Source organism: Pipistrellus kuhlii, unplaced genomic scaffold (assembly GCF_014108245.1).
Source record: "Pipistrellus kuhlii isolate mPipKuh1 unplaced genomic scaffold, mPipKuh1.p scaffold_m20_p_1, whole genome shotgun sequence".
NCBI classification, from domain to species: Eukaryota; Metazoa; Chordata; class Mammalia; order Chiroptera; family Vespertilionidae; genus Pipistrellus; species Pipistrellus kuhlii.
In genome coordinates, this window is record NW_023425404.1 from 17747695 (window position 1) to 17765126 (window position 17432).

The 17432-nt window shown below is 34.6% G+C and overlaps 1 protein-coding gene across 13 annotated transcripts in view; it reads right to left on the reverse strand.

The window, feature by feature from the left end:
* The window catches only part of GPHN (gephyrin), a 355412-nt gene that overhangs the window by 150555 nt on the left and 187425 nt on the right, over nucleotides 1–17432 (reverse strand). For 7 of the 13 annotated variants that reach the window (XM_036434071.2, XM_036434065.2, XM_036434045.2 and 4 more), the window contains 2 exons: nucleotides 15164–15436; nucleotides 3945–4079 (listed from right to left, as the gene is read on the reverse strand). In XM_036434071.2, coding sequence (XP_036289964.1) covers nucleotides 3945–4079; nucleotides 15164–15436 — 408 coding nt within the window. Of the gene's footprint in view, nucleotides 1–3944; nucleotides 4080–13804; nucleotides 13913–15163; nucleotides 15437–17432 lie in introns of all 13 variants that reach the window. The other 6 variants (XM_045579636.1, XM_036434017.2, XM_045579633.1 and 3 more) reach the window with 1 other exon arrangement.

The following is a 17432-nucleotide window of genomic DNA, read 5'->3' on the forward strand; positions in this document are numbered from 1 at the left end:
TATTGCTATTCCATACCAAAGGTTGATGATTGTTTCAAGCGAAAGCACTTATGCAGTTGTTTGAGTTGCACGTTGAACTAGCCAGTTTTGAACAGAATACCATTTTTACTTGAAGGAATGAAAGAATACTGACAAACTGTGATTATTCAGACTTAGATATTCGGTAGATATTTTCTTGAAATGAATGAAATGAGCCTGTCAATTCCTGAAAAATAGACAGGAATTGTTGTTTTGTTAAAGATAACTTTTAAACACAAATCAGAACTGTGGAAAACATATAATGCTATTTTTGAGAGTTTCTAATACTTCAAAGTCATTTTTTATGAGGTAGGTGGTCATATTAATGAAAATGATTTTTTAATATAAATAATGAAATCTATCAATACTTAGAACATATATTTTTCAAGTTACCAAGAAATGCATTATAAAATCATACCTAGGTCCATTCAAAGTTCAAGCCAGGGCAATGGATTTTAATATATCCAAGTACTGAATGGTCCTGACAAGATTTTTGATTCCATCCTTCAACTAACTTTTAATAGACAATTGTAAATTTTTGGTGTAATTTCAAAGAATTCCCACAATTATCTGAAAATATTATTAAAATCGTCCTTCCTTTTCTAACTATGTAACTATGTGAGGCTGATTTGTTTCTTTATATTCTTCAAACAAAACAACATATCACAACAGATTGAGTACATCAGATGTGATAATTTGGCTGTCTTCTATGAAACCAAATATTGAAATATATTTGAAAAAATGTAAAGCAATCCTTTTCAGTAGATATATTTTGTTTTGAAAATATTTTTTTTTCATAAAAATGTTATTTATGTTGACATATAAATGCCTATTATTTTTATTTTGAAGAAAATAAATAAACATTTAAAATTTATCAGCTTTAATTTCTTGCTTGGTAGATATTAGTAGGTATAACCACATAAACAAATACAATTTGGTGTTTTTAATAAATTTTAAGTGTGTGAAGGGTTTCTGAGATCATTATGTCTGAGAACTGCTGAATTGACAAATAATCTAGAGAATATTACTGTTCAATATCCATCAGATAGGCAATTAACTTTTTAGAAAATATCTTACATTTTTATGTTTAGAGAATGTACTTTTGATGTCATTAATTCAGTGTTTTCCAACCTTTTTTGGCGTTTGTTGAATCCATATTTTTATAATGTAATTTACAGCTGAATAGATGTGCTATACAAATACTGATTTAATTTCAGACAAAAGCAAAGAAACTTAATGTTATTGATTTTGTGTATGCTCTTATAAATAGTGGAAAATAATTTGCAGACCCCTGCTAGTACCATGACCTAGGCTAAAATTTTAGCAACTAAGATTCTCCAGAGACAGGGTAACCTCAGGTTTACAACCAATGAACTAGCCATAAATAATCACTCTGCTGTTCACAAAGAAAAGTGGTAATAATAAAGAATAGTTTATAAAACTAATTTCACTAAGAAAAAATCTCAGAGGGAATATTATATCGATATTGGATCAATAATGCCATTTTTATATGTAAAGGAAATCACATTGTCTTCTAGACCTAAAGAATAAAAACTGTGAGTTAAAAAATATTTATTCTTTATCCAGAGTAATTTAAATTCTTATGTTCAAAGGATAAAAGAAACTTATAGAGAATTAATAATTATGCATTTTGTTTGAATATAAGATTAGAAAGTGTATTCTTCATGTCCTTGGTGAAATGTTATTCCTTCGCGAGGTCTTCTCTGATCATTCTAAGTACGGATTCCCTCCTATTATTTTCTATCACTACAATTTTTTCATTTCTTCTTGCATGAATTTCAATTTATCATTATTAAGTTATTGTAAAATTATAATAGAATAATTTGTTTATCTACCTATTTATTTTAATATACCATCGACTAAACTGTCACTGATACAAAAACACATATAATTTATTCAAGTAGTCTTATAATTTAGAATATTTAATAGAAAGATTAATTTGACTTTCTTTACTCCTTTAAGAAACCAATATTCAAACTAGTTTTTTATTATATCAGTATTCTGATTCAGCCATAACAATTTAATTTTAGAATTACACTAAAGCAATAATTTTATCTTTAAAATATATATTATGATGTTGGTAAAAATTACCTAAAAGAAAGAGAAGCTTATTCCTAGATAAAAGTATTAAAAAATTCCTAGGAAAAAAGATATTCAAATACACTGCTTTATATGAATTTACTGTCAGTTTGAGCATAAGCGTTAACTAAGAAAAAAATGTCAAGACAAGCTACTTGCTCTCCTAAAAATCTGCAATAAGCACTTTACCTTAATAAATCTCAACATTTTTATTTTTAGGATTTCACTTTAGTAAACTGGGAAATACCAAGTAAGTTTTAAAATTAGATATAATATTCACTTTGTAATTAAAATGTAATTACAAAGTTTTAAAAGGACTAAGAACTAGTATGTATAAGTTAAATTATGCTTAAAATATTTATGTTCACAGTATATATTGTCAAGGGGAAAAAATGCTTTGTCTTTGATAGCTCTGTATTACCAACATTTGGATCGTAATATTTTGTGAATGGCTAAACATTAATAGTGACCTTAACTTTCAGCTTTAATTATTTCCCAGATTTTATAAAGAATACCACTTATACAATTAGAATTTAATGCAGTCAAACAACAAATTATTTTGATTTAAAAATATAAAAGACATGAATGAGAGTCATCTATCCAATTTTAGTATATAGAACTCAATGTTTTCATCCAGTGAAGATGTAGTTAACTGTCATCCAAATGGCATTAACATACATTTCACGTCTAGAATGGTCTTACAATTTTTCTTCACTGAAGATTTAGGACCTCAGCTTTTTTAAACTATAAAATTAATATGTTATTTTTGATACAAATCTAAAAACAATGATATACAACACTAACACTCCAGAGACTTTGCTGAGAAGGTTGTACCATGGAATGTAAAAGCAACTACATTATATATCAAGAACTTCGTGAGATCACTTTTGATCATTAAATCGATTATAACACTGATAAATTCAGAGAAGTTGAGAAAGACAGCTATATAAGTTCTTAAATTTTATATAGTGGAAAAAGTCACAGTTTAAAAAATTACCTGCAGAGACCTAGAATAAATTCAGTGTACAGACTGATATCTAACACCATATCCTATTAAGTAAGAAAAAATTTTACTCTTAACCTTTTGATGCCAATATTGGATCCATTCCATAGAAAACTTTATAGCACAAATGATTAACTTAACCAGGGAAGGGACAGTCCAGAAGTAAGCAGTCACAGCCATAATTAAGTTTGCTATTATTGTATACATTGAAGATGTGAGGTAGTAAATAAATGTCTAATACTTTTCCCCCCATACACAATTATAATAAAAGATAAAATAAAAGATAAATATTAAGATACGTCTTCCCTCCCCCAAAGGTTGGCATTAAAACTTTCTAATCAATTTAGATGTCTTTCCAAATATTAGGCAGCAACATCTAAGTTGGATATGTTTGAAAAAATTTGGAATGATACTAGAGCAGGGAGCTACCTTAAACTGGACAGGTTAAAAAAGCACATACCCTTTGGTAACATTATTTTATTTTGGCCAAAAATGCATTGATCTTCTGCATAAACATGTAACTCCACAACTATACTGATGAGTATGCTAAGAAAATAACAAGTCTACAGCAAAGTAATAGGAGCTACAGAAAGTGATACCTGTAGCTGTGATGTAGAAGTAGACATTTTGCATGAAATTTTTATTGTCCTTCTGCTGGCCTAGTATGACAATTTGTGAAACAGTAGGTGGTAACTATCTTATAGTCCATTAATTTTTCATTGTATTTATCATGCATGAATCCGACCTTGACAAGCAGAAGAAAACATTGGTTAGTTTTCCCAGATTCACATCGTAGACCACAGTGCCAAAGGACTGTACTTACTTTTGGTGTTGGGCAGGAAGCAGTAGAAAGGCGAGATGTAGCCTGAGCACGAGGCGATTCTGAAGGAGTAGTGCTGAGGGAAGCTGTGTCTCGTGGGAGCACCTGAACGCCACGAGAAATTATGGAGTCTGGAATCTGAACAAGGAGAATATGCATGGTTTAATATTCTAAAAATACTAACAGCATATAAAATCAATAACCACACCTAACTTGTTTTTGGACAGGGACATTCTTTTCTTCTCATGTACTGTTAGTTATAAAAGTACCCCACAATTTGACATAGAATAGAAACCTCCAGATTCTAAGTATTTCCCCTGGCCAAATAATATTTTATTAAACTTATTTATGAGAGGTCTTAACCACAATTACATTGTGGTCAGGAGTAAAGTGTTTGGCATTCATATACTGACTTTGTAATTTAATAGGCATGTATTTCCCAGATATTTTCCATTTCCCTTTTAGATTCATTTTCCATCCTTCTTCACCCTCTCTACTCTAAGCTGACCTATATAAATAGAATCAACAAGATTTGCTGGGCTTTCTGGTTTCCAGTTGGATTCAGCCAATGGGAGGCACTGTCAGGAAACTTAAAGGAGTGGAGGAAAATAAAGTCTGGTATGTATTCCCCGGGCTTCTTCTCTTCCAGGTCATTATAAGTTGGCTAAGGATCATACCATGTCAGATGACACTTGCTTATAGTTCTTTTCTGAATTCTAATAGCATCTCCCTCACTTTGCTCCATTATCCACTACTACTAGTCCCAGGGTACTGTATGATGTCTGGTTGCTTCCCCTAAAATCTGCCCAGTCCTTTGTAAATACCATAGTCCTTTATTAAACTCTTCTTCAGTTAACTATGCTATGACTTTTGCTGGGATACTGATGACTATATTTTTCCTTTTTTAAAAATTTGAGAAAAAATTAGTTATATTTATATCAGAGGAATATATTTTTCCAATAATTTTTTTATCTAAAAAATGAAGATAATGACAACATCTACCTCACTGGATTACTGATGAGGGTTAAATAAGATAATGTATTTAAATTATATAGCACTTCTAAGTAGTAAACACATAATAATTTGGCCACTCAGTGTATATCCTATATAATAAAGGCTAATATGCAAATTGTCCTCTTGACCAGGAGTTTGACCAGCTGGCAGGCAAGTCAACCACCCATGTTCCCTCCCCCTGGCCAGGCTGGCCAGACCCGACCCATGCACAAATTCATGCACTGGGCCTCTAATATATAGAGTGGCCAGAATATTGTGTTCAGAGATCATAATAATCGGGATACTCAGTGTATATTCCCACTATGCAGATTGTCTTCTTCCTTTATCATGTCTTTTTATGAATATAATCTTTTTATTTTAATTTAGTTAAATCTATCAATATTTTCTTGTATAGTTAGCAGTTTTCGTATCTTAAAAGGAATCCTTCCTAAGTGACAACAGTGGCAATGGAAGAGTAGGAATGCCAAAAGTCCATCCTTCTACTCAAGAGATAAACTAGCAATAATGTCAGAATCAACTTTACCAGAAATCAAGAAACTAATAAAAAGTATATAGTAAGCAGGAGAATGCTTAATCAAAAACAAACAAACAAACAAACAAAAAAACCTACTGATTCCCAAATACACAGCTCAATGACCTTGAAGACACAGTCTACAATTCTGGTAAAGGTTCTTACAAATGAAGGAGAACAAACCTTATTCTAAAAAAATTGTGGTTGTTGATTTCAACATGTCTGGTGGTTCACTGAAGGACACACTTGAAGGGCTGCCTTTATGTCCTCTGACTTGTAACACTCCCAGAGTTCAGGCAGCTAACTAGGGAAGGTGGGGGCAGGGGCACAGTACTTGTCAAAATCTACTAAAGGGGTTCAGCAAAATATTTAAGAAGAAAAGGAATTAATGAACTTGAAGATAAATCATTTCAGAATACCCAGTTTTAGAAGCAGAAAAAAGAAGAAGAAAAGTAAACAGAACTCAAGAAATCTATGAAACACCAATAACTGTACAAGATATGAATAATGTGAGTTCCAGAGAAGAGGAAAAAGGAAGAGATAATATTTGAAGAAATTAAGGCTCCCAAACTTTCTAAATTTTATAAAGACAAAAAGTTCCACATCCCTAAGTTGGATAAACTCAAAGATTTCTAAACCAAGACACATTATAATCAAACTTCTGAGAGAAAAAGACAGACAGAAGCCTGAAAACAGCAAAAGAGAAGTACTCATATGAAAGATCCTCAATAACAATGACAGCTGATTTCAGAATAGAAACAATAGGGATCAGTAGGCAGTGAAATGATAAACTGATAATGCCCAAAATGTTATATCTGGCAAAATACTTAAAAAATAAAGGCTAATTCAAGATATTCTCAGATAAACAAAAACTAGGAGAGTTCAATTATTTGTAGACCTGCTCTACAAATAATGCTAAAAAGAGGAAGGTCTTTTAGATTGAAATGTAAAGGATATTAGGTAGTATTTTGGGATTCATATGAAGAAATAAACAACACTGATTTTCTGCAAAGGTAAATATAAAAGTCAGTATTGTAGAGTGTATATTTTGGTTTGTAAATCCATATATAAATGTGCTTTTGCTTTTGTTTTTGCTTATATAATTTCAAAAGACAATTCTAACCCTAGCAGGTTTTGCTCAGTGGTTAGGGCATTGGCCTGTGGACTCAAGGGTTCTGGGTTTGATTCTGGCCAAGGGTATATGCCCAGGTTGCAGGCTCGATCCCCAGTAGGGGGCATGCAGGAGGCAGCCAATCAATGGTTCTCTCTCATTATTGATGTTTCTATCCCTCTCTCTACCTTCCTCTCTGAAATTAATAAAAATATATAAATAAACAAGCAAACAGATTAATTAATTAATTTAAAAAAGACAATTCCAGGTAAAAAGTATCCGAGAGAGCTGAAATGGCTATAATAATATCAGAAGAAATGGATATTAAGATAAAAACTGTTATATTATATAATGGTAAATAAGTCAATTTATCAGAATACACTACAATTATAAACTTACATGCACCTAACCAGAGCCCCATAATATTTGAAGCAAAGACTAACAGTATTGAAGAGAAAAAAAAATCAACAATAGTAATGGGAGATTCCAATGGTCAACTTTCAATAATGGTTAGAACAACTACCCTGTTTCCCCAAAAATAAGACAGTGTGTCTTATATTAATTTTTTCTCCCAAAGTTGTGCTAGGTCTTGTAAGGATATACAGAAGCCACATGGAGACTGGTAGGAGGTACATAGATATAGAACAGGCTGATCCATACCCACATGTGGTGGTTAAAAATGGGCAAAGCTATCTTGGTTGCAGAGATACCTGCTTGAGGAGCGAGATGTCCCAGATCCACTCCAGGTCCCTCAGCCCGGCATTACAGTGCCAGTAAGAGAAGTCCTCCTAAGATCTGGCTGTGAAAACCAGTGGAGAATGTGGCTGTTTAGGTCCTAGATGTGAAAGAAGCCAAGATGGTGGCATAGGGTAGACACCCGAATGCAGCCTACCACAACAATTTTGAATTTAGAACTGGAAAACAGGGGAAACATTGCCCTAAAGCACTGGCCGGCTGGCTGAGAGGAGGCTCTACCATCTGGGAAGGAGAGAGAAGGCGCGCTGAACCTCAGGAACTGTGAAGGTGCTGTGAACTGTGCGCGCAAAAAGGCAGCTGCCAGACTTCGCTGCTGGCTTGCTTGTGGAGCGCTAAGAGGGTGGGCCGAGTTCGCTGCTGGCTTACTCCCTGCATGCAAAGAGAGCGGACAGCTAATGTTCGGCTAGCATTTTTTTCGGGAGGAAAACAGAACCACCCTATTGCTCTGATAGACGGCCCCAGACAGGGAGAGGCCAGACTGTCAGGCAGTGGGCAGAGATCTCTCGGAGGTGTGTGAAGCCAACGGCCATTACTGAGGGACTCAGAAACGAGACCCTCATAGGGGGAGGCTGACTAAAGTTTGCCTGTACCACCCCGAGACTCCACCCCATCCAAGCGAAGCACAGAAGCCTTTCTAGTGGCTAGCTTTCTTGTTCGCCAAGAATAAGACTCTCCTAGAAAGGGACAGACAGGAATCCAAAGCTTGTCTGCGCCTATACCAAAGAGGTGCGTGCGTGCCTGCAACCAATCCTATGGGATTCATCAAAAGTTGTCTGTGCCACCCCGAGACTCCACCCCATCCAAGCAGAATACAGAAACCCTCCTAGCTGAGACACTTCTGATCCTCATAGCCAATTGGCTTGGAGATCAACGCTTCCCAGTGATACCAACAATAAGCAAGGCTTAACAAGACTGCACACACAGCCCACAAAGGGCTACACCAAGACTGTCTACCTCAGGTAACTGGGAGGCTGACCCACTTAATCACATAGACACCTTAGCACACAAAGCCACCCTACCAACTCAGGGAAGCTGTGAAAATGCTGAGACAAGGATACAGATCACAAACGAAAGAAATGGAGGACAAGAAGCGACTGGATATAGAGTTCAAAACCACGCTTATAAGGTTTTTCAAGAATTTCCTAGAAAAGGCTGATAAAATAAATGAGACCTAAGAGGATATGAAAAGGGATCAACTAGAAATAAAGAACACATTGTCTGAAATAAAAAATATTATACAGAGTCCTAAAAACAGAATGGGAGATCGCAAGAATCAAGTAAAAGATTTGGAACAAAAAGCCAGAGGACACTCCTCCACAGAAGCAAGAAAATAAGAGAATACAGAAAATTGAAGATAGTGTAAGTAACCTCTGGGACAATTTCAAGAGAACCAACATCAGAATTATGGGGGTCCCAGAAGAAAGAGAGCAAGATACTGAAAGCATACTGGAAAAAATAGTGACAGAAAACTTCCCCCACCTGGTGAAAGAAATAGACTTACAAGTCCAGGAAGTGCACAGAACCCCAAACAAAAAGAATCCAAAGAGGACCATACCAAGACACATCATAATTAAAATTCCAAGAGCAAAAGACAAAGAGAGAATATTAAAAGCAGCAAGAGAAAAGCAGGTAGTTACCTATAAAGGAGTACCTGTACGATTGTCAGCTGATTTCTCAACAGAAACCATGCAGGCCAGATGGGAATGGCAAGAAATATTCAAGGTGATAAATAGCAAGAACCTACAGCCAAAAATACTCTACCCAGCAAAACTCAGAATCAAAGGCCAGATAAAGAGCTTCACCAATAAAAAAAAGCTAAAGGAATTTATCACCACCAAACCAGAATTATATGAATTGCTGAAGGGGGTTCTTTAGGAGGAGGGATAAGATAAAGATAAAAATTATGATAAACAAATACTATCAACTATCAATAAGTGAAACTAAAAGCCAAGGGAATTAAAAAACCTGATGAACAATATTAACTGATGAATATAATAGAATCAGAGGTATGGAAGGGGAGTGGACTGACGATTCTCGGGGAAAAAGGGAGTGGGAGGTGCAGGAAGAGATTGAACAAAAACTGTGCACCTATGGATGAGGACAACAGGGGGTGGGGAAAGGGCAGAGGGTGGGGTGGGAACCTGGTGGCAGGGAGCAATTGTGGGGGGGGGGCGGGGAGAGGAACATTTGTAATAATCTGAACAATAAAGATTTATTAAAAAAAAAAAGAGTCCTAGATGTTCCCCTTAAAGGGCCCATGCACAGATTTACTGACTCCCTTCCTCTGAGCTCTAACACAGAGGCAGCAACTTGAAAGGTACCAAGGATAAGTGGGAAGGAACTTAATTGGATGGCATTAAGGTGAGGGCTGGTGGGGCAGCTTTCTCCCAGATAGAAGTTCTGGCAGAAACTATTGTTCTTTGCAGAACCCTCCCCCCAGCAGATGCACATGGGCACCATATCTTATTCAACCTGATTAACATTGTTCACCTTCTTCTGGTGATCTCCTGAAACCTAGCCCCACTCAACTTGTGGTTTTTCATTACAAATGGCCTGTCTTTGCTCATGCTATAGACTTCCTAAATTCTTTCAAAAGATAATACACCACAAACAAGCAGTATCTGACTTTGAATGCCCTGTATCTCTTGCTAAGTGGCCCCAAGATCAGCACTAGTGGTAGCCAGGCTGTTCACAGCTTGACCTCTCCTGGGTACCACCAAGTCCACCACAAGTAGTAGCCAGCTGCAGATTGCTTTAAGGATGGTCTTCGGCAGGGCACAGGCAGCAGATGACCTTGGTCTGGACCTCAAGGGAGGCCCTAGAGCCAGTGTATCCTATAGCCAGCTTTAAACCAGGCTGGAGCACCACTCAACAGCCTCTACAAGTCATACACTGAATGAGTGAATATGTTGGGCACCAGAACCCTACTGAAGCAAGTTCTTATCTATGGGGTAGGCCATTGCAAGCAACTACTTTGCTACAGTCATGGCCAGTCCTCCTAGCCTAGCTGATCACCTTGTGGGTCAATTCCTTCTAATGACATGCCAATAGCAATTAGGCTCAACTATAACAGGAGGGTACATACAGCTCAAATGGGTGCACGTGGAGTACTAGGCTTAGGTGACTGGGGAGTCTGTGCCACTGGGCCCTCCAGACATCTACTACATAAGGTCACTCTACGAAGTCTGGGAGACACAGAAATCTATCTACATGTAAAAACAAAAACAGAGACACAGCAAAAATGGGGAGACAAATGAAAGAACAGGAGAATCTCCAGAAAAAGAATTAAATTAAATGGAGGCAAGCAAATTACCAGATAAAACAATGGTTATAAGAATGCTCAAGGAACTCAGTAAAAACTTCAACAGCATAAAAAAGGGCATATAAAACATAAAAAGAAAAAAGTAAGAAATGAATACAATAAATGAAAAGAAGGATATACTAGAAGAAATCAACAGCAGATTAGATGAAGCAGTGGATTGAATCAATGATTTAAAAGACAAGGTAGAGAAAACACCCAATCAGAGAAGCAAAAGGAAAAACATAATTTTAAATAATGAGGATACTTTAAGAGATCTCTGGAGCAACATCAACTGCAGCAACATCTGTATAATCAGAGTAGGAGAAGGAGAAGACAGAGAGCAAGGGATCAAGAACTTATTTGAAGAAATAATGACTGAAAACTTCCCTAACCTGATGAAAGAAACTCAAATCCATTGAATTTGTAGATCCCTTATAGTATTGCCATCTTAGCAATATATTTTCCCATTTAATTATTTCTTTTAATATTTTGTAATTTTCAGTGTTCATGCTCTTTGATGCTATTGTAAATGGGTTTTCTTTTTTAATTAAAAAAAATGTTAATGTCAGTATATAAATAAACATCTATTTATATACTGATTTTTGTGGGCTCTTTATTTACCCTGCAACTTTGCTGAATTTATTAGCTCTAATAGTTTTACTTCTTCCTTTTTAAATTGGATTCTTTTTACATAGTGATTCCTTTTATATACTGTGATTCTGTCTACATAGTAAACATATACAGTATGACTATAACCTATCTTTTTTATAAATGTAAAAATTTAAATATTCATATGAGTGTTTCTTTACAAGGACTACCTCTTCTTATTAAAATTATAGACGAGAAACTAAACCTTAAATCTTGAGTAATTTGCCTAAAATGTTAAGTGGTAAAGTCAGGTCTTATATCTAGCTTTTCTCATTTTAAGTTTCATAATTTACATTATTCCACATTGCTTCATTTGCCTTAGAATGGGAACCAGCTGAGGGAAAATTGTGATATTTTTCCTCTTCAATAGGTAATTAGATGCTCCCTTTTAAAAATTAATTTTTAAATTTTACGTTAGTAAAGCTTGTAAAAATCACCAAATAGTTCATAGAGATATTGCAAATGAGTGTCTCATGTAGAGATCTAAAACACTGACAACACACCTGGGCATATATAACCACTGAGGCTCATTAATGAAGTTAGTGCCAGATAAGCTTTAACAGAGTTAACACAACTACTTTAGGAGCACTAAGAACATTAAAAATCTTCCTCTTAATAATTTCTGTTACCTATTTTATTCTTTTTCATTCTTTTCTATGGATGTTAGGTCTGTAGAAATAGAACATTATGCTCTTTGATTTGAGCTCTGATAATCATTTGTCAAAGGAAGTGTGTGTAAGTCTATTTACAAAACTGAATTACCTGTCAAAAGACCATAACTACTACTTACAAAGGATTATTAAATATTAATTAATAAATAATAAGTTCCTGGTGATGCCATATGAGGCCCTCCAGTTAGAATACTTAAATAGCCATTTTCGACTATTTCTTCAGAGAGTGAAATCATAGGAATAAAAGGAATCCACTGTATGTAATACTTTCTATTCCAGGCATCTAGGATGGTACTAGATATGTGTAATCCTTGGGACTATAAAAAAAAAAAAAAAAAAAAAAAAAAAAAAAGGAGCCATGCCAGAAGGGGTCAATGGGGGAAAATAGGGGACATATGTAATACTTTCAACAATAAAGATTTTAAAACAAAGATCCATTAAAATAATTTTCAGTGTAATAATATAAAACTCAGACAGTAATAACTTAAAACTTGGTTATAAATATAAAACTTCCAAATACTTTATTTTGAAAACCAGGATGATTATTACAGTTGCGGCCATTTTATAAGATGAGAATACAAAAAACAGTCCTGCTTCAAGTTTGATATATTTTTGAATGTTTATAATTTATAACAAAACTATACCTGGAGAATTCACATGCTAGTTGTCAACTGAAATTCATTAGTAATTTTAATAATCAATTTTTAAATGTTCTACTTGTCCTTTGACTAACTCAAGTTTATTTCCAACCAGGTAGGGCTTGCTGAATATAAAGATTAAAGTCTTCATTTTGGTAGTATATCTCCCAAGAGACTACTAGTCCTCTACCCAACCTTCCATACCTCCCTTCCTCATATTCTGAGTGCTTGTTCTCCCTAAATATTTAAAGCCAAATTTTACTTCAGTACTTCTTTTTTCCTCTTAGTTTATATCCATATTAGGGATTGAAATTATATATATATATATATATATATATATATATATATATATATATATATATGTGTGTGTGTGTGTGTGTGTGTGTGTGTGTGTGTGTATGATGAAAGCATAATATGCTAATTAGACCGGACAGCATGATCTTCTGGATGAAGCTGGGGCTAAGAGTGCCAAGCCCCTGGCATGAATTTCATGCATTGGGCCTCTAGAGAGTGTGTGTGTTTGTGTATGTATATTTTTTTGCAGCCATAGATTAAATTATCACTACTTAGTCAGTTATACTTATCAGTTTAATATTTCCTAGTCTGGCATTTCTTGCAAACTATCATTCAGCCAGTGACTAAAAGAAGTGATATGTATCCTTGCAAGTTTTTTTATCTAAAGATTAGAAATCTCAGAATTTGTATCAAGACTCAATTCTTTAAATGGTTGTAATGAGAACATAGTGAAGGAAAAGAAAATAAGATGTAAAATCATGAGCAAAAAAAATCCAAGGTTAATACAAATGAAATATTAGCTTGAACAATCTGTTAGATTTTAAGACATAGGCTGAACCTCTTAAAGAAATTATTTTAATTAAGCAGGGTCATTTATTTGAAGGTATGTGATAAAACTGCTAAAGAAGAAAAGAACTTCTGAGCAATAAATTTCTTGGAAGTCATGTAATTAAAGCTCATTGCCACATACTTCAGAATCTTAATGATATTAGAGTAATTTAGGTATAGGGAGAAACTCTATTAAATTAAATTCTTCATTGAAATATAGTCAGTGGCACTTACACTTTCACAAGAAAGCACTGCTGAAGGTCCTTCTGAATAAAACACGTCTTCCATTATATGTTATAGCCTACCTCCAAAGATAGGAGGTAGGTAGTATGCTTGCAAAATCATTAATGCAAAAGCCTCTTTATCTTACCCGTTCATCTGCACTGCCTGTTGCATGATGGGAATAATTGATGAGACCAGGGATGGGCTGCTCACCATGTGCCATGATAACAGCAGGACTGGTGTAGAATGGATGCTTCTAATGCACAACACATAATAACTATGAATATAGTGACAAGAAAACATGAAACTACACAAGCAAAATGACTGGAAAGGAAAAACAGTGAAAACAAATGGAACAATGAAATGTCAAATCAGCTTAGATTTCAAATGCTATAAGCTTTTTACTTAAGATTGAAATTGGTGATATTTTTTACTCTTTTAATTAAGAGTAAAAGAGAAAGAACATGCATTGATTTTTAAATGTATCTTATTCACCAATTAGTTCCATCAAAACAAAACAAACCTCATATACAACTTAAATACTAGCCTTAAGTAAAAACTTAATGGATCATTAAATTGATCTGAAGATAGAATCATCTATCTTCGGTGAAAGGATTATCTGCTGGCTGTCTGAATGTACACTTCAAAAGGATCTCTATGATCCTTTCTATCTATATGTTGTCAAAAACCCATCTCATGCAATCCTCATAGGCAAAATATCTGGATAACCAATAAAACTTTAGGAATTGCTTAAGATAGTGATTAGGTTTTTACTCTTTATGCTCTCAATGAATGAACAATCATTATTCCCAGAAATAATATTTTACTTTTTGAACTTTTTAAAGCACACTGGGTAAAGCATATTACGTATGGATAATAATGTAAATGATGTTCTGTGACTTAAAATGACTAAATTTATTCAAGTATCTCATGGTACCCTACTCCCTGCATTTCCCCCAAAGAGTTTTTAATATATTGGTACTGTCCTAATAATATTACTTCATTAGATTAAAAATGAAAATACCTTATATCTATTTCCTCTCTACACCACTATGGTAATCTGTCATTATATTTAAATAACTGTTTAGTTAATTGCTGAGAACACTAATATTAAAATATCTTTATTAACCTTTCTAACTAATCTTTTGAATCATCTAAGGTTTCCTACCTTTAGTTTGTTGTTTCTTTAAGAAATTGTGAATATTTGATGTTTTGAATATATGAACACTGTATATTTATTATAATACAAAAATGACATCTCCAAAAAGTTCTTCAATGTCACATTGTTTATCACATTGTTTATCACATTGTTTATCATTGCAACTTTTACTTCACTAGGTAACAGCAGTATCTTAAATGCCTAAGAACTCAGGACAAGCTTCTCAGTTCTTTTTAAAGGATATACTGAAGAGATTTTAAACTTATGGGATGAGATGAAAAGAGGGATGAAATCAGTACATTTACCTGTGGGTCCTTTAGATTGTTGGGTCTCTCTCAGCAGGCTTACCTTGGCAGCAATGGCTGCTGCAGTTATATGTGATGAAGAACTATCTTCTGTTGAAGCAACACCACTGTCTTTCTTCTCTTCTTCCTCTTCTTCACATTGAACCCCTTTGTCTTCTGTCTGTTTATGGGGACTAGTTGTGGGAGGAGGAGAAAGAGGAGGTGGTGGGGAAGGTAAATCTTCAAGTTCATCATGCACTTCCTTTACTTTTACAATGGCATCCCGTAAAAGGTCAATGGCATGAGGTAGAGCTGGCAGTATGAACTGAAAGCATTCCTGTGTGCAAGAGGAAAAAAAAAAAGAAGATGAAATACTTTTATAGGCATAAAACTGGTAGCAATCAAACTTTTTTGTGATTTTGGATTTGCATTTCTTTTCATCAGTCTTAAGAATGAATCATATTTAAAGCATTACTGTTGTAATATGAAAAAGGAAGTAAGAATGTTATATATTACAGTATTATCTGAGGAACTAAAGTACTATATAAGCATACAATATTTTTTGACCAAAAAAATTTTATACACTTTGGGGCTCAAGGATATAATATGGGAAAAGAAAACAACAACAACAAATTAATCAAACACTGAGCTATTTTATTCAGAGATCTAAAGTTCTGACTACCGTCATAAAATATAGCTAGTCAACATTAGATATAAGTTTGTACAAAACACCGCATTAAAGTCAATACAGTCTCCTGCTCAGCTGCCCAATATTACCAATAATGTATCACCAAAAAGAGAATAGATGAGAATGTTAACCTTAGAACATAGGGTCAGATATGTTTGGGGAATGTGTTTGGGCAGAGGTCTTTCTCTTTTACATTTAAAGTAACTTACCGTAAAATGTAAGATGTAAAAAATGTATCTTGAATTTATGAAGGGTTACTGGATACATGAAAGCATGCCCAATATTTTTATCTCTTTTTGCATGGCTCAATCACTTCACTGATAAAGATTGGAGAGTAAAGGATTTAACCTTAACCAAAGATAGGTTTGGCCTTTATTTTCAGATTTTTGAGAGGTGATCTCCAGTGCCTTGGATTTTCATGCATGATATAAATGTATTTGTTTGCTTGGGGGCTTTAGGTACTGGACAGCCTAACACTGATTTATTATGAGGGCTTCAGGAAACATTATTACTTTTGCCTCTGGAAGGAACTAGAGAGTAAAGTCACCAGTCTTCCCTCTGGAAAAGACTAGGCTAAATGTCAGCTTTGCAGGAAATATGCGATCAAGTACCAATAAAAACTGGACACCACAAGCAAAAAGTCAGGGTGCTTTGCTGGCAATGGTCTGTCTGTATGTGTCATATTATGGAGAGAAGGTAAGAAGATAACCAGAGTTCCTCATTTGGTACCTCTCTTAGACTCTGCCCTTTCTGTTTCTTCCCTTGGCTTATTTCAATCTATATTCTTTCCATGTAATATACAATATAACCGGAGTATAACAGTTCTCAGTGAGTTCTATGAGTCCTTCTAATGAATTATTAAAACTGGGGGTGGTTTTAGAAATCATTTGAATTGCAACTGGTGTCAGAAATGAGAGCAGTCTTATAGTTGGCTAACTTTTGCAGTTAGCCAAAACTCCTTACAGTTGGTATTAGAAGTGGGATTTGCTAGAATGAGTGTGATGCATGAAACATGTGATCTGGGGGGAGCAAGGAAGAGAGGGTAAAGAATGATGACTCTTTAAAGCCTGAATGAACATAAGGTCACTCACAGAAAGGAGATGCAGCTGCGCTGCGATTAATTATTGAAGATAAAAGTTAGCAATGGAATTTCAAAATGAAGGATCCAACTCCTAAGGAGCTGTGTTACTGGATGTATAAATAAATGTAAAATAACAAGAAACAAGGTACATATACAGTTCTTTGGTTACTGATATCTGTGCTGGCTAAAATTAATAACAAGGGAGAATATCGGGGTGGATCCTGAGATTGAGCCAAGCTGATATTTTGGCTTGTCCAATATACAGTTGCTAACCTCAGAGCTGCTTCCAAAGGAAAAAAGGTAGGTTAAAGTAATAAACGGCAAATAAAGTTAGATTAATTCATAAGAGAATTGGACTTGTCCTAGCAGAATAGAATTGGAGGATATCATGCTAAGCAAAATAAATCAAGAAAAGTGAAGAAGCATATGATTTCACTCATATGTGGTATATAAAGCTGAAATCAACAAATGAACAAACAAAACAAACAAAATAACATAGACACAGAAAACAGTATGGTAGTTACCAGAGGGAAGCAGGATTAAGAGGCTATTAAAGGGTAAACG